Source organism: Eulemur rufifrons, chromosome 4, assembly GCF_041146395.1.
Source record: "Eulemur rufifrons isolate Redbay chromosome 4, OSU_ERuf_1, whole genome shotgun sequence".
NCBI lineage: Eukaryota > Metazoa > Chordata > Mammalia > Primates > Lemuridae > Eulemur > Eulemur rufifrons.
In genome coordinates, this window is record NC_090986.1 from 76,182,408 (window position 1) to 76,206,131 (window position 23,724).

General features: G+C 41.7%; 1 protein-coding gene across 1 annotated transcript in view; it reads right to left on the bottom strand.

Moving 5' to 3' along the window:
* The window catches only part of MTUS2 (microtubule associated scaffold protein 2), a 301,278-nt gene that overhangs the window by 128,334 nt on the left and 149,220 nt on the right, over window positions 1-23,724 (bottom strand). Inside the window, exon 5 of the mRNA XM_069467395.1 lies at window positions 898-996. Within this exon, the coding sequence (XP_069323496.1) occupies window positions 898-996 (99 nt within the window). The remainder of the gene's footprint in view (window positions 1-897; window positions 997-23,724) is intronic.

The window sequence follows — 23,724 nt, forward strand, 5'->3', positions numbered from 1 at the left end:
CCTCATGTGTGTGGCTTTGGTCTATTTTCTATAAATTTTTAAGTAACTAGAAATGTTAATAAGTTCTCTATTCTTCAAGCTTTTGGGTTAATACTGTGGTGACTAAAAATGCAAATTTGGGATTCAGATTTCCTGGGCTCAAATCAAGGCTCTACTACTTATTACCTGCGGCTTTGAGCAAATTAACGACATTCTTTGTACCTCAGTTTCCTCACACATAAAGGAAGGAATAATAGCACCTGTCTCTCAGAGTTATTGTGGGTATTAAATAAACTAATGCACTTAAAGAGCAGAGGACAGTACCTGGCTGATGTTGAGTAAGAGCTCAAATATAAGCTGCTATTACAGCCACTATTTTTGTACGTAAAGAAAAATGTTTTGAGGTTATACTGCATACTAGTCTACGAAGGGATCAGATGACAATGTGAATATTCATCAAGGATTTTCAACATTTAAGCAACCTTATGTAGCTTATTCATATATGAATGTAAATAAGTGGTTTCTTCATTTAAAAACTAACAAGTCATTTGATATTCGTTATTTCCATTTTTCTTCCTTTTACAAAATATTATTTCTTGAGGTTAGATCTTTAAAGTCTGTTTTTCAATTGTAAATTATTTCTACAAGCTAGTGGAATAGCAGATATTCCTACACAGACAAGATTCTCCCACTTACACTTAGCATAACATCTTGTTTTCTTTTTTAAGATAAAATGATGCCAACAGCTGGTACATTTCATCTAGAGTCAGAAAACATCAGCATATGTACGTCAAGCCCTGCAACAATTATCCATACCACGTGGGCTGGTATTACTTCATTCATTAGTGACATTAGTGAATAAGATAAATTCCAAGTTCAAGTCCTCTCCCCAGATAACACATTATATTTCTTAAATACCTGGTGAATGAAGTTTGGTGGTTGAAGCTGCTACTCTCTTAGGCGATGAAACAGCAGGTTTATTAGTATCTTGATCTTTTTGTGCTTCTTTCTTTGTTCCTAGGTATAGTTTGAAAAGAGAAATAGAAAGAAAGAAAGCTAGTTACAATTGAAACGGTAACATAAATTGTTTGTGGAAAGGGTGGCTTCACAAAAGGGAAACAGAACAACAAAAGGAATATTTGTATGATTTGTTGCTATGGTCACCACCCCCTGTGCTTGAGGAATGACACACTTGTTTATAAGACAGGGAATTTAGTTTTGAGCGGTCAGGGGAGGAAGCACGCTGCTGTCTCTGGTTTGATGAAAACTCCCCCTTCTCTGGAGGTCACTGCCACTCCAGTGACCCCGACGAACTATCTGGGAATTAAAATTTTACTGTCCTTAGCCATCAGCTCGGTCTGCCTGCCTCTCTCTGCCGAAACAAATTTCCAGAAGACAGGGAAGGAAGCTATAGCTGAACATAGCTGCTAATGACTTCGGCATCACCCCGAGCTGAGCCACGGGGGACATGATCTGACTCTAATTAATTTCCATGCAGCTGGTCCACAGAGGTGACCTAGAGAGCCTTTTAGCTCTCTCCGCTGCAGCTGAGCCCCTGTGGAACCTACTGCCGGAGCTGGCCCAGCAGAAGCATGTGGACGCTTCTCAAATTATGTCCCGGGCACGCAGGGCACAAGGCGGCTTCTCCTTTGTGTGCTGGGCACAACACTCACCTTCACACCCCCTTTGTCAGAAAGTCAGAGAACAATGGATGGAAGATGAGAGAGAGAACATAGACCTGGAAGTACCTAAACCTTTCTCCACTTCAGCACACTGTTGTGTCATTTCAGAAACAAAGCTCGCGGGTCTGTTCCTTAGATGCAGAACTTAAATGTCGCCCCATGCCCACCCCCAAACCCTGCAAACCTCACTCCTCTTTCCAGAGGTAACTGTTGCTAGCAATTTCGTGTTTATTCTCCAGACATTTTTCTAGGTATTTATAAACATATACACATATACAAACGAAGCTATTAGTTAAATAAATGAATCAAACACTATAATTTCTTTTTAGCTACCCACAGTTTTTTGAGATCTTTTTCATATCAATGTATTTATAGATCTTTTTAAAGTGCCACATCACATAATGGGCAAAGATGTACCATAACTCAGCTTACCATCCCTCCTACGGATGAACATTTCGACTCTGCAAGTTTTAGCTACTGAAATAGCTCATGTGCTACAATAAACATTCTTCTACTCGTTTCGTTTTACACATGGACCAGTATCTTCAGAGGACAATCACATAGAAGTGCTTTTGCTGGATTACGAGTCCACTCCTATGCAATATTGCTAAACACAGCGCAACTGTCCACCTACAGTGTCTGAGAACAATTCTTTCCACGTGCCCCACACCCTACCGACCTCAGAGTTTCAATCATTTAACTTTCGCCAGACACCAAGAGCCTTTTCACACTAGTCATGTGCATGTCTTTGTAAGCTGCTTAGTTAAGCCCCTTGTCCATTTTTCTGATCGATGTGTAGGAACCCTTCATTTATTCTGATATCAGTCTTTTGCTTGCTATGTAAATTATATTTTCCAGCCTTTCACTTTCAAAAAATTGTTTATAGTTTCTTTCATTGTACTGTAGTTTTAGATGCTAATATGTTCAAATGTCAATTTTCCCTTTACAGATTTACAAGCACTATTATAGATGTCCATGTACGTGTGCATGCAAGCGTACGCGTGCCTGCGTGTCTGTGACATTATGAGGAGGCATCAGGGATTTGGAGAGGGAGGCAGGGACTGGGATGAAACCTCCCTCTCTTCGTTGGCCTGACTGGGCCCGTGGCCCCTGCTCCATGGGGCCTGCCTCACCCACTCTCCCCACGTGTCCACCTGCCTCACTTCTCCACCAAATCTGCACCAAACACAATGTTTCATACTTAAAGGAAAACTAAATATGAGTATGTATTTAGCATTTCAGTGTTTCCCATTCAGCTTTCATGGAGTGCAATTTGCAGCCTCTATCAAAAATGTAAATATTGATAGCTTTGACCCTGCAGTTCCAGTTCTACAAATCTCTCTTTGGAACACTTCCACACATGTGCAAAGACATATGTTCAAAGATGCTTATTACATTGTTCACAATAATAAAGAAGTGTAAATAACCAAACTGCACATTGGGGAATGGTTAAATTGTAGTATATGCAAACCATGGAGTTACTATACAGCCATTAAAAAGAATAAAGTAGGTCTATATTGCACTGGCATGGAAAGGTGTCCATGATAAATAAAAAAGCTATCTGTTGAACAGTATGCATGGTATTATCCCATTTTCCTAACACAAAATATCATCTGCACTATGGTTACAAATACATAAAAAGATCTAAAAGGTAGGTACCAAACTTTTAATAGTGGTTACTTATCAGCAGGAGAGCTGAGGGGCTTTTACTTTTTATTGTAATATGCTTTGGCATTGGTTCCATTTTTATGATGATCACATTTCTTGTATAATAAGAAATAGGCAAAACTAAAAGGACAGATATCAATACCCATACGGAAATAATTTCCCTGATTCATGAAAGGATAAGGAGAGACGAGTGCAGTCCAAGCAACCCTGCAGGAATAGCTTGGGTGGAAAGTTCCACCCTCCCTCTGCTGACAGACCTCACTGCAGGAACACAGGCCACCTGGGGAACTCTCTGGTCACTGACACCGGAAACAGGCTGGTCCTCTTCCTCACCTGCACGTCTGGTCATAGCTAGGTCCTTCTGACGCTGCCCTTTCTCCTGAAACTGGCCCTTCATTCATTCTCATTTTCTACCTTAGCTCAGTCCTCACCATTTCGTGCTGGCGAGACTACAGAAATCTCTTCCGTGGTTTCTCTGTCTTGTTCTCACCTTGCCCATCTTTACCTCCTGCACCCTCCTTACCATCACCACAACGACCCTTCTAACCATTGACCAGGTCCCATGGTCTTACTGTTGCCAACCTTCCAGAACTTCCCATGGGCTACAGTAGGAAGTCCCAACTCCATGGCATAGGGTAAGCTCCTCCGGCTCTCCTGTCCCCTGCCACCTGCCCCTGCTGCCACGCCACAGTCCCTGCACGGCCCCCGGGGCCTCAGCCTGTGCTGCTCCCTGCAGCCACATGCCCACCCTCTGCCCACCCCGCTCTGGGTCGTCCTCAAATCCAGCTCAGCTCTTTCCCCCAAAGCCTTCTGGATCAGTTTCCCGTTACTGCTGTAACACGTTACCACATACTTAGTGGTTTAAAACAACATGAGTTTATTCTCTTCTAGTTCTGGAGGTCAGAAGTCTGAAATCAGTCTCACTGGACTGAAGTCGAAGTGTCAGCCGGGTAGGATCCTTCTAGACTGTCCAGGGGAGAATCTGTTCCCGCCTTTTTCAGCTTCTAGCAGCTGCCTTTATTCCTCGGCTCACGGCCCTCCTTCCACCCCAGAGCCCATCACTCGGTCCCTGCCTGTATCATCACGTCTCCTTCTCCTCCATCTCCTCTGCCTGCCTCTTACGGGGACATGTGTCATCACGTTGGGTCTATCCGGATAATCCAGGATAATCCCCTACAACATCCTTAATTTAATCACACCCGCAAAGTCCCTTTTGCCATATAAGATAACACTCATGGCTCCTGGGGATTAGAACAGGCACATACTTGGGGGCCATTACTCAGCCTACCACACCTTCACTGTCTAACTGGATAGACAAATGAGGAAACTCTTATTTATCAAAAAGGCTCTAACTACTTGGTCTATATTAGTCCTCTGAGTCCCTGACACTTATTTATGAAGCTTTTCCTAATGTCCTCAACCTTTCTTGACTAGCAATCTTCCCTTAGAGCCCACTCAGCTTGCCCCATTTCCTTTCTCCCATGCAGACTCCATCTGCTGGCGGACGTCTCGTGTTTGGCCTGGGCAGCTTCTTTCAACAGCATCACTGCTGACCACTGGAGAACCAACCCTTCCTTCCTCCTGGTCCACGTGGTCGGGGGGCTGATCCAGGTGGATCTGGAGCAGGGGTGTCACCCGCTCTGCTTCATGCTGCTGTTACACTGCACCTGAGTTGGGACAATGACAGCCCTACCCTGGGAATGTTGCTGGAATTACTAGAAAAGAATTCTCTTTCTGACAGATGCCTGAGCTGGCGGGAGGCAGGCCTGGAACAGCTTTTGACCGTCTTTGTGCCCATGTAGAGGGAGCCTTTCTCAGGAAGCAGCCAGAAAAGGGAAAGAAGTGCCAGGAGATGGGAACGCATCCCTGATGCCATGCTGAGGTCCCTGGGTGCAGCCGTGTCCAGATCCTGTGAGCCCCAAATCTCTCTGCACTTTTGTTTTCTTTTTTGCCTAAGACAGTTTGAATTAGGTTTCTGTAACTTGGAACCAACAAGACTCGAATTATACAATGCAGGCCTGAGAAAATAGCTCTTTACTAAACAAATACACATGCTCGTGTCTCACGGAGTTATATATTGGTCAAAACTACTCCTCTTGGACCTCATTTACACCAAGACTCAGACCTACATAAAAGAATGTGCATGTACGCAGTCCAGAGCCCTGCCACTGCGGCTTTTGGGAGGAAGAGGAAGGCAGCAGGAGGGGGGAGAAACGCCAGTCTGGTCCAGGAGTGGGGAACCTGCAGCCTTAAGGCCACATGTGGCTTTTTGACTGAATCCAAATTTTACTGAGCAAATCCTTTTTATTAATACATTTTTGTTCATCTTGCATATTTTATTTTTAAAATGAATGCATTTAAAATACCAAAGAATAAAATAAGTTTCAATGAAATAATTCTCCCAGATTGACCAGCACAATTAAAATGTTAGTAAGTCATAGGGGTTAAATTGACGACTGCTACGTCGTGATTTAGTTCTAACTTCCCCGTCTGATCCCTCCCTGGCCTGACACACCCGCTCCCAGTGGAGGAACATGGAGACGGTAGACAGAAGACGGGGAGAGGCAACAAGGACGTGCGAACGTGTCCACACTGCGAGTGATCATTATGGCCCTGGCGCAGCTGGGAGGGACGAACGGGAACACGAATGACACCATCAGGAAATACGGATTCTGATGCCACTCGTAAGACAAACCGGATGGGGGAACGTTTCAAAGTAAGATTTATAAGGATTGACTGGACTGAAGAAAGGAAACCCTACCTAGATAAAAACTCTCGTTCTACACATCTGGGAAATTTTCTTGAAATGTTGCTCTGATTACTCTGTTCTATTTTTAGGGAATTCCTAATATTTGTGCTCCACATATATAATATATACACACATATATGTCCATATCTATATACACATATATGTATACCTGATACACATAAATATATGACCTGATATATATACATACATATACAACTATATATCCTGATACATATATGACCTGATATATATATGCACACGTATATACACACACACGTATATATATGTTGTATATGTATGTGTATATATCAGGTCATATATATGTGTATCAGGATGTGTGTGTGTGTGTGTGTGTGTGTGTATCTCCAACCTATATATGAATGTTTCTCTTTGGATATCTCCCATGCACATCACACTCAATAGGACCCAAATTGAACTCACTGTCACCTAACAAAACTTCTTACTCTTATGTTCCCTAACTCAGTCAATGTGCTTGTTGTCCGAGACAGAAATATTGATCTTGTTTTCGTCTCCTCCCTCTTTCTCATTTCTTTATACTCAACAAAATGCCAAATCTTGTGAAATTTACACCTTGTATCTCTTAAATTTAGTCCGCTTTTTTTTCTTAATCACTGTAACTTCGTCATTCAGACCAGTGCTCCTTCTCCTGCAGACTCTGCAGCAGCCTCCCACCTCCCCTGTCTCCAGTGAACCCTGCTCTAGCTCTTCCTGCAGACCTCAGCCCAGGGGTCTCTGGATGCTGCCGTAATGCTCTCGGGCTACAACTTTGTTACACTAATGGTTGAATGCCTTTTTACCTGTCCATATTCCCCATTAGACAATCTATTCGATGAGAATCACCCACTTGATTGTAAATAAATGAGTTGGTTATTATCATAACTAATCATGTTCTTCCTGCATGGAAAATGAAATCAACCTTGAGATTAGGTGAATTCCTGACATTGTGAAACCCCTTATTATTTTCTCCTTCTTATTTCTTCTCTACCTCTCTCTCCCCACATAATAAACAGGCAAGTTGTAAATGATTAATGAGAAATCACTGTACACACTGTTTGAAACAAAATGAGCAAAGCTCTGAATATGATGGATTTGCGGGAAGAAAATAATCCAGTTCTCCTGGGGAATCAGGACATGGCATGATCTATTAGGTACTAAGAAAATGTGAATAAGTAAGTAGTGGTGAAAAAAATACTTTGTACTTTTGAAACTACACAAGTAGATATTTGGGTTTTATTCATTGTGGTAGTTTTAGTCAAGCCAAAATGAAAGAAATGATCTAGATTATTTGCCTCATTCCACCCAATAAATTTCTTTCACATTAATTCAAGAGCACAACAAAATTGTGCTTTTTTAGAGCTAATATTTTCCCCATATAAATATTATTTAAAAATTCCTCAGATGGTCTATTTAGTCTCAAATAAGTGTCTTCATGTTAATATCCTATAGTTTTACTCCAAAGTTTGCATCATTCTTTTCTTATTTTTCTGAACCATTCTTTTCTTGAAAGAAAGCATTCCTTCTATTCATTCATTCACCATATATATTGGGTGGCTCTACTGTCCTAATATGTTATTAGCTGTTGGAGATTCCAAAGTGAAACAATGAAATTCTTGTTTCTAGAAGTTCATCAATTAGTGGGACACATAAATAGGTCATGACAAGATAACGTAGCAAGTGCCAGCCGAGAGGTCTAGATAAAGATTTCTTTCTGGAAGCTGGGAGGAGGAGTCAGGCTGGGCTTCACAGAAGAAGGTTATGTTGTGGCTGAGACGTGAAGAATCCAGAAGATTCGCCAAGAAGGAAAGGGTACTTCGGGGAGGGGTATTGTGTGCAGAGATACCAGGTATAAAGGGACAGCCGTCAGGGAGAGCAGGGTGGGAATGAGCCTGGGAGTCTGTTCCTCAAGTCCAGCCTATGTTGACTCTAACCTCCAGGATGTCCAACTTCACCAGACCTCCAGTGTGTCTGAACTCCCCTGAAAAGCCAAGTTATGGCCACATATGACTACTGTTTAATTAAATACTTATTGTACTATTTTTTGCCTCCTTTTTTTTTAAATCAATGGTAAAATTTTGGGATTGAGGTTGCCAAGGAGTGGAAATGATGACTAATAAACAAATAGCAAGTAAATAGGAAATTAAAACATCTTTGGCTGCTATTGCTTATAGTTTTAAGTAAGTTATCTGGCTAAGACGTCAGATCAAGACTCAGCCATCAAAGGTACATAAATATTTAGAAAAGTTATTTCCTTTCTTATGAAAGGATGCATATTCATTGGAGTAAAGTGAAATATTACACTTTTTCTTCCTTTGCATCATATTCTCGCCCAGCCATACCACTATGAACCCATTGAAATCCATTAGTTCAGACCATATTACATGTATTTATGTACTTTTTCTTAATAAAACACTATATAGTTTTAAACCTTTTTTACTATGAAATATCATACTTAAGGCTTATCTGTACAGTTTAACAAATAACTGTAAAGCAAACACCCATGGAGTAGCTACCCAAGGGAAGAATGAGACCACTGGGACATCACTAGCAGTCCAGAAATGTGCCAGGTCTTTCCCGTTTGAGGAAACCACTGTCAAGACATTTGTACTTATCATGTATTGATTTTGTTCATGGCTTTCTTAGTCCATATGCACCCTTAACAATATCCTTAAGTCTGTTTATAACCTTTATATCAATGAAAGCATATTCTTTGGATTCTGGAGCCTTGCAACTTTTACTAAACATTAAACTGTAATTTTCATCCACATTGTAGCATGTAGGTCTCATTCACTCACATTGCCAAATCGTGACCCACTGTGTGTGTGTATCACAAGGTATTCATTTATTCTACCATTGATGGAAGTTTGAGTTGCTGCCACCTCCGGTTTTTAGCATTTATTAAAAACACTGCTTTGAAAAGACTTGTACATGTCTCCTGGTACGCATGTGGGTGAATTTTTCATATACTTATGAGTGGAATCCTTAAGTTACAGCACATGTGAAACTTTATTAGGTAACATGACACTATTTCCCAAAGTGGCTGTGTCCATTCCTCATTCCCCACCAGAACTATAGGAGAGTTCTTCTTGTACATCATCACCAACATTTAGAAGGTCAGATTTGAAAAACATTGCCATTCTGATGAGCATATACCTCAGTGTTATTTGAATTGCATTTTCCTGATTACTGATAAAGTTTAGCACCATTTTAATATGTGTATTGGCCATTTGACTTTTTTACTTTTGTGGAGCATTGGCCAAATCATTTTCTTCCTTTTTGTCTGCTAGTTTGTGCACTAACTTGTAAGGGTTGCAATATAATTTTGTAACATTTTGAAAAACTCGACATGTTATGATCATCTTTCATTATAGTATTCATATACAATATGTTTTCAAATGTAAACTAACTATTAACTTAGTAGTTTAAAGGATGGCTCACAATTGAGACAGCAGCCACTATAAAATAGAAATGGTGATTATAAATACCAATTATTTTCAAGTTGGAGGTGGAAGTAGGTAAAAGACATAATGGGGAGGTTCTTCAGCATATAGTGAAGGGCCTAGACACCCAGGTCTACTGTGTCTTTAGCTGTGTGACCTCAGGCAGGTTATTCAAACTCTCTGAGCCTTGGTTTCCTCCTGTGTAGATGGCTGGTAATAATAGTAGCTACCCCATAGGGTTATTGTGAGAATAAAATGGGACAGTGCATTAAAAGTGCTCAGCATAATGCCAGGCACTTATTAAGCACACAAAAATGGTACTTATTAGCCATATTAATTATTGTAAATATTTTCTCAGACCCTACTATGGTCTGAATGTTTGTGTCACTCCAAAATTCGTATGTTGAGCCCTAATCCCCAGTGTGATATTATTAGAAGGTGGGGCCTTTGGGAGGTGATTAAATCATGAGAGTGGAGCCCTTGTGAATGGGATTAATGTCCTTACATAGTAGGCCCCAGGTAAGGACACAGCAAAAATGTGCCAAGTATAAGGAACGGCCCTCCCCAGACCCAATCTTCCAACACCTTGATCTTGGACTTCTCAGGCCCCAGAACTTTGAGAAATAAATGTTTGCTGTTTATAGCCAATAGTCTATAGTACTTTGTTATAGCAGCCTAGAAGAAGAAGGATGAGTCAGGAGCCCTTAGGGCAGAGTCTGGCATGTAACACAGGCAATCCATTGCAGAGGTCATGCTCATGAGGATGTTGGTGATAACTTCTTGTTGCCTTGCAAGCAGTTAAGCCCATCCTGAATGAGAATTGGCTGCTTGGCAAGAGACTGGAGGTGGAAAGGTGAGGAGAAGGGCATAGCAGACAGGGGGACAGTGTGAGTGAGGAAGGCACGGAGATATAACATGGCTTGGCTCACTCAGGGAACTGGCAGTGCGAGGTGGTGGTGTGGCAAGAGAGAGGCTGAGGGTGGCAGCTGCAGCACAGAAAGGGCCTTCGGTGCTGGCTGGGGAGGCTGGATCTGCACCTGCAGGCAACGGGAGCCACTAAAGTGTCCTAAACAGGGGAGTAGCAAGGCCAGGCCTGCATTTAGAGAGGTGGAGGCTGCCATCAGCAGTGGGGGAGGGCGAGCTGGAGGGGTTTCCACTCATATCAGCCAGGCTGCTTGGGTGATTATGGATTAGCAAAGCGTGGAGCCTGAAGTGGTTCTCAATACAAATTTGCTGATTGATGGATTAAAGAAGAAAGATGTGAAGACTTTGCAATGCCCAAGAAATGTGCTGCTCTTTTCCAGTTATCTTATAGAATAGATGACTAGAATTTCTCTCCTTCTTACATTTGCACTTATTTTCTATACTCCATGAATACTACTGTCTTCAAACACTACTGTCTTCTAATACCCCATAAAGACTACTGTCTTAAAGCACTTCAAATACTACTGTAGTATTTGGTATTTTTTCCATGTAATATAGCTAGTGGAATATATGTCTGGAAAGAATTGAAAAGTTTTAAAACAGTGACATGTAATTAAAATTTCCATGCTCATCGCATACCAAGAGATTGGGCTACATCATGGTAGCAATTTGCATAACAATGCATTTATAGTACAGTAGGCAGATTTCTGAAACATACAAATATTGGAAATCACAATGGGAAGCACAGCCCTAAAAGACCATCTGCATTAATTACTGCTGGACTAGCTCTCGTAGCTCCTCAAGGCTGACAAGCAGAGTGGGTGAAATACCAGGTGTGTAACCTTTTAGCCACATCACATGCATATACTCTTAAATGAGAGGTAGGATTTTAGTGCCCTACTTTTCAAGAGTCTCCATGAAACAAAAGACTTCATACCAGCCTGCAAGTGGCTTAATATCAAGGTGAGTCTCGGGGTTTTATGACTTCTCCTCTGGCACTATGGGTGGGTCCTGTAACACTTTCCAAATTATCTAAAATTATCTAAAATATTATTCTTGCTGTTGTTTCAATGAAAGCGTTTGAAAGGCATGGCAGAGAAAGATAAGTGGATCTTTTCCCTTACTGGGATTTTAATAGCTAAATAGGACCCCGGGCCAATGAGGTTATTCGGGTTTTAAACCCAAGTGCCCTAAAAAATAATTCAAGCTATCTCAATAAATTTTACTAGAGTCATCAGTAAAATCAGAGACTAATGAAGCTGCTGTGAATTTTCTGTGCAATTTTTTTTCATGCTGTCTTTTGACCATTTCACAGCTTGCAAGTTCCTCCATAAAAGGGTGGAAGAGGAAGCTGGGGCTGGGGAGGGTTGGTGCAGAATGTATATTTCCAAATTAATAAGGTAGCTAATTGGTAGCAGCCTTAGCCCGAGATTTTAAGGGGAAGAAGGTTTGGAAAGCTTCTAACTTTACAAAAAAGGAATCCATGTTGTTCACCTGCATGGAATGCAGTTTCCCACCATCAGTGTGTGGCAACTTCTACGAAACCTTCAGGGCTCTGTCTTTGTGTTTTCTGCACACTATTGGGTCTCTACCCACGTGCCTTCGTTGTACACTCATTTCCCTTCCGTGGCACTCAGCATAACTGTAATTAAATAATGACGTGTGTTGGCCAGGCTCGGTGGCTCACGCCTGTAATCCTAGCACTCTGGGAGGCCGAGGCAGGTGGATCGCTCAAGGTCAGGAGTTCGAGACCAGCCTGAGCAAGAGCGAGACCCCGTCTCTACTAAAAATAGAAAGAAATTATATGGACAATTAAAATATATATAGAAAAAATTAGCCGGGCATAGTGGCGCATGCCTGTAGTCCCAGCTACTCGGGAGGCTGAGGCAGGAGGATCGCTTAAGCCCAGGAGTCTGAGGTTGCTGTGAGCTAGGCTGACGCCACGGCACTCACTCTAGCCTGGGCAACAAAGCAAGACTCTGTCTCAAAAAAAAAAAAAAAAAAAATGACGTGTGTAAGTACGAGTTTTATGTTTCTCTCTCTGGGACCCCATCGCTCCACAGGGATGAGAACTGTGTCTGTCCCACTCATCATGATCTCCCCAGGTATCCAGTGCAGGCTCAACTCAAGGAGGGTGCTCAATAATATTTGTGGAACAAATGGAGGCCCATCCAATGTTCACCTGTCCTGACTCCCCAGGATGTCTGAGAGTTGACTTTGGTATCACAGCCTGTGAGTCACAGTGCTTCCTGGACTTCCTTCTCCCAGCCAGAAAGAACAGCAGATGGACCACCTGAGACTTGCACTCACGCGGCTCCCCTCTGCATGACGCAGTGGACAGCTCCTCTGGCCAGACATCGTATTCATCAGCCCCCTCCTATTCTCCTGTCTCTGTGACCTCATGCAAAGGAATGTGGCTCGTATTTCTTACTTGTATTTTCCCCCACAAAGATTCTTTTTAAACACTTCTTCTCTCCTACAACCTCCTCTAGCCCCAAACTGACTGCTGGTTCCCCTGTTGGCTTCATGATGACAAGTTGATGCTGTGACAGCAATTCAGACTCAGCCTCAGGGAGACCAGAGTCAACATCAAGCAATAACACCATCGTCACTCAAGAGACCAGTGCAGCCTAATTGATTTGAAGTTGCCTCTTCCAGTCCCACTCCTGGAAGGTTTCTGAACACCCCTGAGTCAACAGGAGCTTCTACATTGCGAGGCGCTGCGATTCTTCCATTATCAGAAAATAACACGCTCTTAGAGCGGTTCACATTAAAGGAATATATATGTTCCAAGATTCCAGTAGTAAGTCAAGTGACTCCTTTTCTTGCCCTGTCTTTTCCTAAAGCTGCGTACTTTGTTTCGGCAAGCTCTTCCTCAATTTCTTTATTTCAGATGTGTCCAGGAAGGGGTGCTTGACTGAACTGGAGGGAGGCAGGGAGAACTTGTTAGAGCAGCTCTGTCTGGCCCAAGTGCACATCAAAGTACTCGGCAAAGACATTTGATGATGTTGACAAGCTACTTACATTTTTAAATTATAGTATGCCCAGAAATATCTAAATTTGTGAAATGTAATTCAGAGGTAACCACCTGCAAAATTAATTTTTATGATACAGGTAGAGTTTCTGTAACCCACAGAGTAGCAGCCTCTCTTTTCCCAGGGATTTTTTTCCTTAGGTAGAGAGGAACCCAAATAATAAGATACTAGCTACTGCTCATTTTCTGTGTAACTATAGGAAATCCTTCTATACCTTCGTCTGAATAAAGGAATTTTATTTTCTATAATACATCATGCCAACATGACCGAGTCAGAGGGCATACTGACCAGGAATCTATCTTTGGATCAATATTTTCAACTGGAAATATTTTCATATTTGCCACAACAGTGCAAACCAGTTAGAGGAGACAATGGGTAAAGTCCAGCTATTCCTGTATAATTATATGGCTCGATGTATTAGAGAGATGTTGTATTTGCATATGAACAACAGAAAAGCATTTCATGAAAAGTTTGAAAAAAAGAACCACTGCAAGACCAAGACTAAATCTCTGAAGTACTTGGGATCCTTCCTTTTACACAGCCCTGCATAGGATGTTTAGTGTAAATATATATATATATATATATATATGTGTGTGTGTGTGTATACATATATTTAATTCAGGATATTATGGGGGTACAAACATTTTGGTTACATGAAACGCATTTGCCTCGCTCAAGCCAGGGCCACGAGTGTGTCCTTCCCCCACACAGTGTATATGTATATTTTTTATCATCAACACTAAACCCACAGCACTTCCCATTGTCAACACACTGATGTCAATGAGGCAATGATCATTATTAACTTATAGGAAAACAAAATTAGAAGAGTGGATCATATTTTACACCTCCAAACATGTTCAGTACATGGCATTAGCTCTCAGCTTGTGTCTGACACCTGTGGGAGGGAGGGGTGTGGACAGACCACAGAAGTATCGTGGGGAGCTGGGAAACTGTCACTGAGGTAACCAGCAAGAAGACCTAAGTACCTAAGATGTCATTTTCAATTATGGTTATTTCAATAAAATGTAATCAGTTGGCTTCCATCTGAGTAAGAATATTTAAGCAGCATAGCACAGAGGTTAGGTCTACAGGTTTTAAAGTCATACAGACCTAGGTTGATTCCCGCCCTGCTACAAAGAAGTTGTATGACGCTGGGGGAGTTACTAAATTTCTCCAAACCCTAGTTTCCTTGAGTATTAAATGAGATAGAGTATATAAATCCCTAAGTATACTGCATGGTACATGGAGAATGCTCAGCAAATGTATCTTCTTTAAAAAAGGAAAAGAAATAAGAAAAGACTTCACTAAAATAAGTTTGTTATTTATATGCCTGGTATCTAAAACACTTATGTATCTTTTCAATTACTAACGTAGAATATGACATGTAAGACAAATTAATGTTGACTTATTTGCCACCATAAACTGAATCAAGACAAGTCTCAGCGTGAGGACAGTTGAATGCACAGCACACGAAGACCATTTGCTTCTCTGGAGTCTCTGAACTCATGCTTATAAAGTTAGATTTCAAAAGAGGCTCACTCCTGGATATATTATGTTAGCTGCCATAAGAAATCTCTTCAAACAACTATTATTTAATATGTATCACTGATTTAATTGATTTGTGGCTAAAATAAATAGCCACAGGTGATGTCAGCAAGATGGCCAGCTATGAGCCTGTAGCACTTGTCCTCCCTACAGTGACAGCCAAAGCAACAAATAAACACACACATCTTAATGAGAATGACTAAAGGAGAGTGCCGAAGTACATCAGAGGAATAGCAGAAATCCCAGTGAGCACAGAAACTGAGGACAGCCACGTGGAGAAGGGAACGAAATGCTGGGTCTCCACCGCCTAATCCCTCAACCAGAATTAGCTGGGAACCAGGCGGAACTTCTCCCTACGGTGAGCAGGTAAGCAAGAGGGTCCCAGCAATCCCCATCAACACTGTGGACACCTGAAGACATAACTATTGAGGTCCCCTGCAGTCCTAGTAGGCACTAAGCCCGGCTGAGGGAGCCGCCTGACATCCACATAGCCGTGCTCCCGCAGGGAAGGAGCCGATGCTGTGCTCCACTCCCACGGCCCGTGCGCCTACTGCGCTGGGACATCTCGGACCTGGAACCGCAGCTGGAGTGTGTCTCGCTCTGGGTTGAGTAGCTCTGGTTCCCCTTTGTCTCTGAGGCTGGGCCACCACACCCCCACCTGGCCATGTAACGCACCCCCAAGTCAAGGGACAAGCAGCTGTTACACCCTTCCCCAGCTATTTTTCCAGTTTTCATGTTATGCTTAGAAAGGCTTTCCCTATTTCAAAATTGTAAACTATTATCTAATTATTTTATTATGAGAAAAAATGATTTAAAACATAAATTAAAGTTATCATCAATTATGTTTTTCAATGAAGTGTTTTAAAATTCATGGAATTAAGATCTTAAAAATTTGTGTTAGGAAGTGAGTTTTTCTCTCCTGATGAAATGGCAGGCTCTTTTCTTCCCCGATTATGTTTCTTCTTTTGCCCTTAGCCAGGAAGCTCTGAGCCTGGTTTTGTCACGCTTTTCTTCTATTACTTGGATTTTTATCTCTGTACTTGTGTTATACTGTGCCTTTTACTGCAAACTACTTTGGTTTTTTCTGAAATGAGAAAATGAGTAAATAACAAATAAATTAGAAGGTGATTAAACATATAATAAAAAGTGATTTAATAAATCATCAATAAATCTATTATATTTAATTTAAACTTTTGTAGATCATTCTTTTCTTAGCGCATCTTACTGTGAATTCTTGGCCTACTAGAATTAACTGGAGTCCGGGTAATAAGATTACAGGCCTATCAATCTCACTCTAAAGTTAAAAGGTTACAAATCTGTTTACCTTTTTGTGAGTCTCTTAATGGTTAGGGCTGTTCTAATTATTATCTTTGAATTCAAGTGCCTGTGCCTGAAAGCAAGCACTTAGATGTTTGTTGAATGACTGAACCAGAAATACATCACTCACCAAAAAACTCACAACCGAGATCTAGGTGAAAGGAAAAAGCCTAGGTACTCCTAGGGTGTGTTCCGTGGTTGGTACGTCCTACCTACGACAGGGGATGTCAGTAACTGAGCAGCTGAGACACAAAAGCTCAACCATCATTAGCCTAGATTCACTAAGGGAGGAAAACAAAGTATCGCAGTTTAGAAATGTTTCCACTAGGAGTTAAAACAACAAGGTTTGTGTTGTCTAAGTAATTAAAATAACCCAAACACCTCACAGTCCCAAGAAATCCAGTTATTTGGGATTTAACTATAATCTGCATGGCCATCTTCTGCTTTTTATTAATAATTACCTTGGTGACAGAACAAGGTAATGTGAAACTAGATTTTGTTTTAGGAACTAGATTTTATTTAAATTAGAAATTGAAAAGAATAGAATAAATGTAAACCTAAAATTCTGTAATAAAATTTACCTTTTCACAATGAATTTAAAATGCAAGGAGACCTTAGATGTTAATTAGGTAAAACTTAGAAGAAAAATGTCCTGAACACATTTAAAATGGGCTTTCCCCTTTGTTTTCCCAATCCACAGCCTCCTCGGACAACTCAACTCCATCTTCTCTGTGGCCCCTCACCTGAGCTGGGGAGAGAAACAAACAAGGCCTCTTTCTCATGGATCTTACCCCCTAATGATGGAGAAAGAACAAAGCCCACCTTAGACCAGGGAGCCCTGTGACCTCAACCATCTCATGAGGTCAGCAGGACGGACGCTGATGCAGATGACCATCTGTGAGCTCAGTTCAGAGGCTAGAAAAGGTGGGAGCAGCCAGGGGTTGTTGGGTGCCTGCAGAGGTCACAGGGGTCACAGCCAAGGGTCTGCACAGTGGCTGCTGTGGGGGTCCTCTGCCAAGTAAACTGGGGGTTGTTAATCCTTGTACACCTTCTATACATCCTCCCTTGAGTCAATGATGGGAAAATGTATAGAAAATTTTATGCCTTTTGAAAATCAAATACAGAGCCCTAGAGCACCGTTGAAATAAGTTTCTGAGTAGATTTGGGTGAAGACTCAAGAACTGTCTGCCACATGTCTCACTGGCCACCAGTGGCTGGGGCTGTCCCTCACTGTGAACGCTGGAGGAAGGTTAACAACAATCAAGAGAGGAAGCCGGCACAGAGAGACGAGACTGGAGGCAGCTGTCAGCTGGTCTACCTGGCAGGCTCTGTAACTTGGATCGGTGCATGGGAAGCGACCTCCTTGCACAGTTCCACGAGAGACTCGGAACAGGTGGGTTCTCGGGGTACCTGCTGGAGCCAGTACTAGTAGAAGGGCATGTCTGTCACTTGTCCTGGGGAACTGGTTTGTCCTGTTGCTTCATTATGTAACCACCTGTCACAAGTCACAAACCCTTTCTGAGCGCTGGCTGCAGCAGATGCCCTCAAATCATTAGGGGAATCATAACTTTCATTCATTCAACAGGCATTTGTTGAGAGCCTGCTTTGTGCCAGGCACGTTGCTGGTGCCAAGGATTTGGGGATGAGTAAAACAGGCACTATTGCATGGATGAGGGCAGAGACATTAGACAGCCGCAGAAATCATCAGACAACTACGTTTGTGAGAAGAGCTACAAGGGGGGAAAGAGCCCTGGAGAGGCAACATGTAGGCAGATCAAGACCTGAAGGAAAGACAGGTGTTAACCAGAGCAAGGAGAGGAGGAGGGGCGGGGTTGTGTGGGGAGGGGGCGGGGTTGTGTGGGGAGGGGCGGGGCCGTTGGGTGGCATAAAGGATGCTCCTAGTAGAGGGACGTACAGAAAGGGCGACCAGGATGCCGCCAGTTTTCAGGAAACTCCCAGCCTAAGGGGAACATGGCACAGGAAACTTAGCTATCTTTTAACCAGTAAGTAAATGTTACGGATTTATGGACAAAAGCAGCAAAATAATCTCTTAGAGTAAGGCACAGAAAGTGTTTCGGGGCTTTTCACTTTTTGTCTCCTAGCTTTGGAATTGTACAGGCACCTACTGGAAATATGTGGGATCACAGGTAAGTTTTTCACTATGATATGGTTTTCATCTGCACTGGTGAATGAAAGTTTTTGAGGAGGGAAGTTGGTTGAGGAGGCAAAAAGGCGTACTGTGCATGGTCAGAGCAGTGTGGGGTGTGAGGTGGGGCCAGGGAAAACACGAATAAATACCAATTTCAGAGAGTGCAGAGCAGGTCCCATTAAAGCCTCTTCTGCCTATGAGAGACATCGAAGGGTCCATTCCCCCTAAAATTTCTTCACACTCAAATCAACCCTCTCAGATTCAGCCCTTAGGAAATACCTACTCTGTTCTATGTCCCTTTCATTTAATTCTCAAACCAATCCCATGGAGTAGGTACTATTATCCCCCCACATTTTTTAACTGATAAATACGAAAAGAGTCCCTAATGTCGACTTGTCCTAGGTCACATGGTCAGGACGTGGAGCTGGGATTGGTGCCCACCGGAGGCTGAGGCAGGAGGATTACTTGAGCCAAGGAATTCAAGGTTACAGGGCGTTATGATTGTGCCACTGCACTCCAGCCTGGGTGACAGAGTGAGACCCTGTTTCTAAACAAAGAAAAGAAAAAGAAAAAAAGCTCCAAACCCCATTGATCAACAATGTTTTAATAATTGTTTCTCTGTGCTTCTCCACCAGTGGGCTGTGAACCCTTTGAGGACAAGAATCATGTCTCACTCATCTTTCTATCTCCAGGACCGTCTATCCCCCAGCACAATCCTCAGTAACCTGGTCACTGAATCCGGGAAGGCAGAGCAACTAAACAATGTGCTTTGGTCCAGAATAGGAAAGGAAGCAATCATTATGGTCACTAAAATCTATGCCTAGAAGAGCAAGTGCAGTAAATCTGTTGGATGTTTGCAGAACACTCGATAAAATGTTTACTTGAGTTTTCAACAAAACTCATCATAAGAAGGAACAAGTAAGTATAGACTTAAAATGTTGCCTCTGGAGAAAGTGACACACGTGTTCCGTGAGGAAGGGCTGGGTGAATGTTTTCACACACACACGAAATGATTTCTGCTGTTAAGGAAAGGCTCATACTTCTCTCCCCAAATGGCATTATTTGCAGTTCTATGGAAAACCTGCAGATCGTGTGTGGGGTCTATTCAGCCACGAGTGAGGAGTAAGGAAGGATCACACAGAGGTCAAGACATCCCCACCTGAACTCCTAACCAGGTGGCCTCAAGGAGAGCTGGGCCTGAGGCGGGAAACCCTGGGTGCTGCCCCGATGACCACCACCCCCAGTTCACACACATGGCATGCCCGGGTATGGACATACTGCAGCCACAATTCTGACAGCCCCCAGCTGCATAGCAATAGTATTATGGAAAGAGCACTGGGAACATATGCAACACACGCTTATTTCTGGGTGTCACTGCGTGACCCTGGACAACTCAGTTCACATCTCTCAGTTGCAGTTTCTCCATTTGTAATAAATTCTCCGCCTACCTCTTAGGATTTTCGTGAGGATCAAATTAGCTTCTGTATGTTAGTGTTTTATAAAGTAATACAAAATGGAGGAAAATTGTTATCAAGATTGCATGGCTTTCAAAAATTGCCTGTGTTATGCAGAAATACTTGGGAAAGTAATGAAGTGTTTATGGTCCTAAACACTACCTGCCATTTCCCCTCTTCTTGACACTTGAAATACCTTATTTCCATTGAACTCTCCTTCCATGAAAACAACCACTATCACTACACGTTTTATCATGCTATTATGTGGCACTTTAAACATATAATAAAGTAGAGAGACTAGTCAAGTTAACTTGCTGTATTCCATTACCCAACCTGAACAATGAGCAGTGAGCCGCCAATGTTGTTTCATCTTCTGTAAGACACGGACTCTGCTCACCACCATCCTGGGTTATTTTGAAGGAAATCCCAGATAGCATATTTCATATATGCGAATTTCTAAAACTCTTTTAAAAATATAACCACAAATACTACATCAAACTCAAAATATTAACAATTTCTTAATATCAAATAGCCAATGTTCACATTTTCCCAATTATCTTCAAACATATTTTTTGGTGTGTTTGTTTGAATTAGGATCTAAAATTAGATCCATATTGCAATTGGTTGATATATTAGTCTTCCATAATCTACAGGTTCCCACTCCCTCTCCTTTTCCCCCCTAAAGATGTTTTAGTTTCTGTTTTTACAATTTTTGTTGTTGATGAAAAACCAAACTGTAACCCAGCCACAGCGAGTCCACTTGCTCAAGGCTTCTTGGGCGTGGCTCCGGGCCATTGTCCTCAAATTTGGCTCAGAATAAATCTCTTTAAATTATTAAAGAAACAATTGTTTAGTAAATCAGCTGGTCTGTCCTACAGAGTTTCCTATAGTCTGGGTTTGCTAACCCTGTCCCCATGGTGTTAATATGCTTCTCTGCATTGCTTTGTATTTCCAGTAAATTAGTTAAATCTAGAGGTTTCATCAGATTCATTTTTCCCCCCAAGACTAATTCATAGGTAAGTTGTATATATTTCCATCAGGACAGTTCATAACATCTGGTTATCTCTCTCAATTGCTGATCATTGCCTTCATCTACTGATTGATCAGAAACTGCAAAAGAGTGATATTCTCTTATCTTCTTTATTAGCGAAATACTTCTATAAACAGAGACTTCCCTCTCATGAACTGCTTGGTAATCTTCAGGTACAGAGTGAATAGGAGAAGCAGCTATTTTTCTTTACTATGAGATTTTAAAATAATGAGGTTGTTTTCTAGCATGCTCCAAGTGACTGGTTTTGGGTGTGTTTTGTATCCTATGTTCTCACTGATATACGTATATTTTGATATGTATATCAGTGAGTGTTAATCCATTGCAGTTACTAATCTTATTGATATTCAAACTCTTTAAATTTTTATATTTTTACTAGTATAAGCTTATTCAGGTTGAGTCTTTTCAATAGAACCCTTCTTTCTTGGCTTTCTAGTATGGCAAGATGTTCTGGGATCTTCTTTTCCTGTCCTAGACCTGTAACAGCTGTTTCTTCAAGAACCCCCACCTCCCTGTCCTGTGAAAGGTATTTAGAGACCACAGCCTGGGCACTACGGGTGCTCGTTACTATTGGCTAAGTCACTATTTATACCTGTCCAGGTATAAACAGAGCTGGGAATATTGTTTTTAAAGATAAATTTACAGGAGTTCATATTTTATCCTATAATACCCACATCACATTTATCCCATAATACACACATTCAGAATAACAGCAGATGCAGAATCCTAATACTAACATTACCACCAATATAATTATTGAAAACACTTTCAGATTATTGTTGCAATTCTTTTGGAATGTAGGGTATACACTATGAGGGATGTACTTCTCTGTGTGGTTATGCCACCAGTAGGCTATACAATTACTTTCATTTGTTTAACTTCACTTTCGATGTTTAGATATCATTTTTTTTAAATTTAATGTTAATGCACAATTGTGTAAAATATTCACGTGACTTCAAATCTACAAAGCAAGGTGTATTCAATGTCTCCATTGGTCTCTACTGTTATTCCCTCCTTCTGCCCCTTTCCCCCACAGGTAATCATTTTAAAAACACACACACAGCTTATTCTTCTATTGCTTTTTCTTAATATAAGCTTATATATAATATAAAATTTCCCTTCAGTTTAGATAGAAGGTAGCCTACTACACACTTTTCTCCACCTTGCTTTTGATACTTAAGGATTTATCTCCTGGAAATCGCTTTCTAGTGGTACACAGAGGTATTTCCACGCATCCTGTGGCTGTGTCACAGTTTATTCAGCCAGTCCCCCGTTAGTGGACATTTGAGTTGTTTTCAGTCTTTTTTTTTTTTTTTTTTTTTGGCTTAAAACAACACAAATGTAGTCTTTCACAGTTCAGGAGGCCAGAGGTGTCCAATAGCAATGTCAATAGGATTAATTCTTTCTTGGGGGCTCTGAAGGTGGATCTGTCCCATGCTTCTCCCTGACCTCTGGTGTTTGCTGGCAATCCTTGGGGTTTGCTCCTTGGTGAGTAGTAGCTTAACTAATCTCTGCCTCTGTCGTCACAGGGTGTTCTCTCTGTCTATCCTTGTGTGTGTCTCTTCTCTTTTTCTTAAAAGGACAGCTGTCATGTTAGATTTAGGGTGTTTTCAGTCTTCTGTTACTTTAAACAGTGCTGTGATGAATCACTTCACAACTGTGTTTTTGCCAGTCTACCTTTGGGAAAGACTCCTGGGGCGGGACTATTATGTCAAAGAATGAATACACACGTGGTTTTGTTACATACTGCCAAATGCCCCTTCATAGGAGTTGCACCATTTTATCTTCCCATCAACAATATACAACAATGCCTGTTTCCTTGCAGCTTCACAAATAGAGTATGTTGTCAAACTTTTGGGGTTTTTTTGCCAGTGTAGTAGGTGCGATACTGTAGTCCACTGATGTTTTATTTCACATTTTTCTTATGAGTGAGGTTGATTATCTTTTCACGTGACTAAGAGCCATTTGCATTTCTTTGTTTAAGAATCGTCTGCCCAAATTCTGGCCCATTTTTCTACACTGGTGGTTCATGAAGTGTGATCTCTACACCCCCAGCAGCAGCAGCGTCACCTGGGAATTTGTTAGTGATGCAAATTCTCAGGCCCCAAACCAAACCTACTGAATCCAAAGCTCTGGGGATAGGGCCTTGTAATCTGTGTTTTTACAAACCCGGCTGGTGACTCTGACACACTGGAGTTTGAGAAACACTGGCCTACAGGGTTGATTCAACAAGTATAATTAGACGTACCATAGGCTTGTCTGATTAATTTCTAATTAAACCAAGACCAAACTGCTAATAAACTGGTACTGCAAGATTCAAATTCTATGTGACATTCATTCATTCGTTGATTCATTTAACCATTAACAAAAAGATGTGAAGTCCGTACTGTGAGTTAGGCACTGTACGGGCAGGCAGCGGGGATGCTGGGTTGGAGAAAATCGACAGGGCCACCGCCCCCGGAAGCTTACCTTCCCCTGAGGGATAAGACTAGACAAGCCAATTTAAGTCTTACCCAAGAGAACATCGAGGTGCTATTAGAGCAAGGGGATCCAGTTAGTCTCTCGAGTGGCCAGGGAGATATAAAATAAGATAACATCGGGATAACACTTTACTCCCATCAAGTAGACCAAAATGTTAGAAAGGGATAGTACCTACTCCTAGCAAGGATATGGGTGGAAACCATTGCAGCCTCTTTGAAAAGGAATCTAGTGCTAT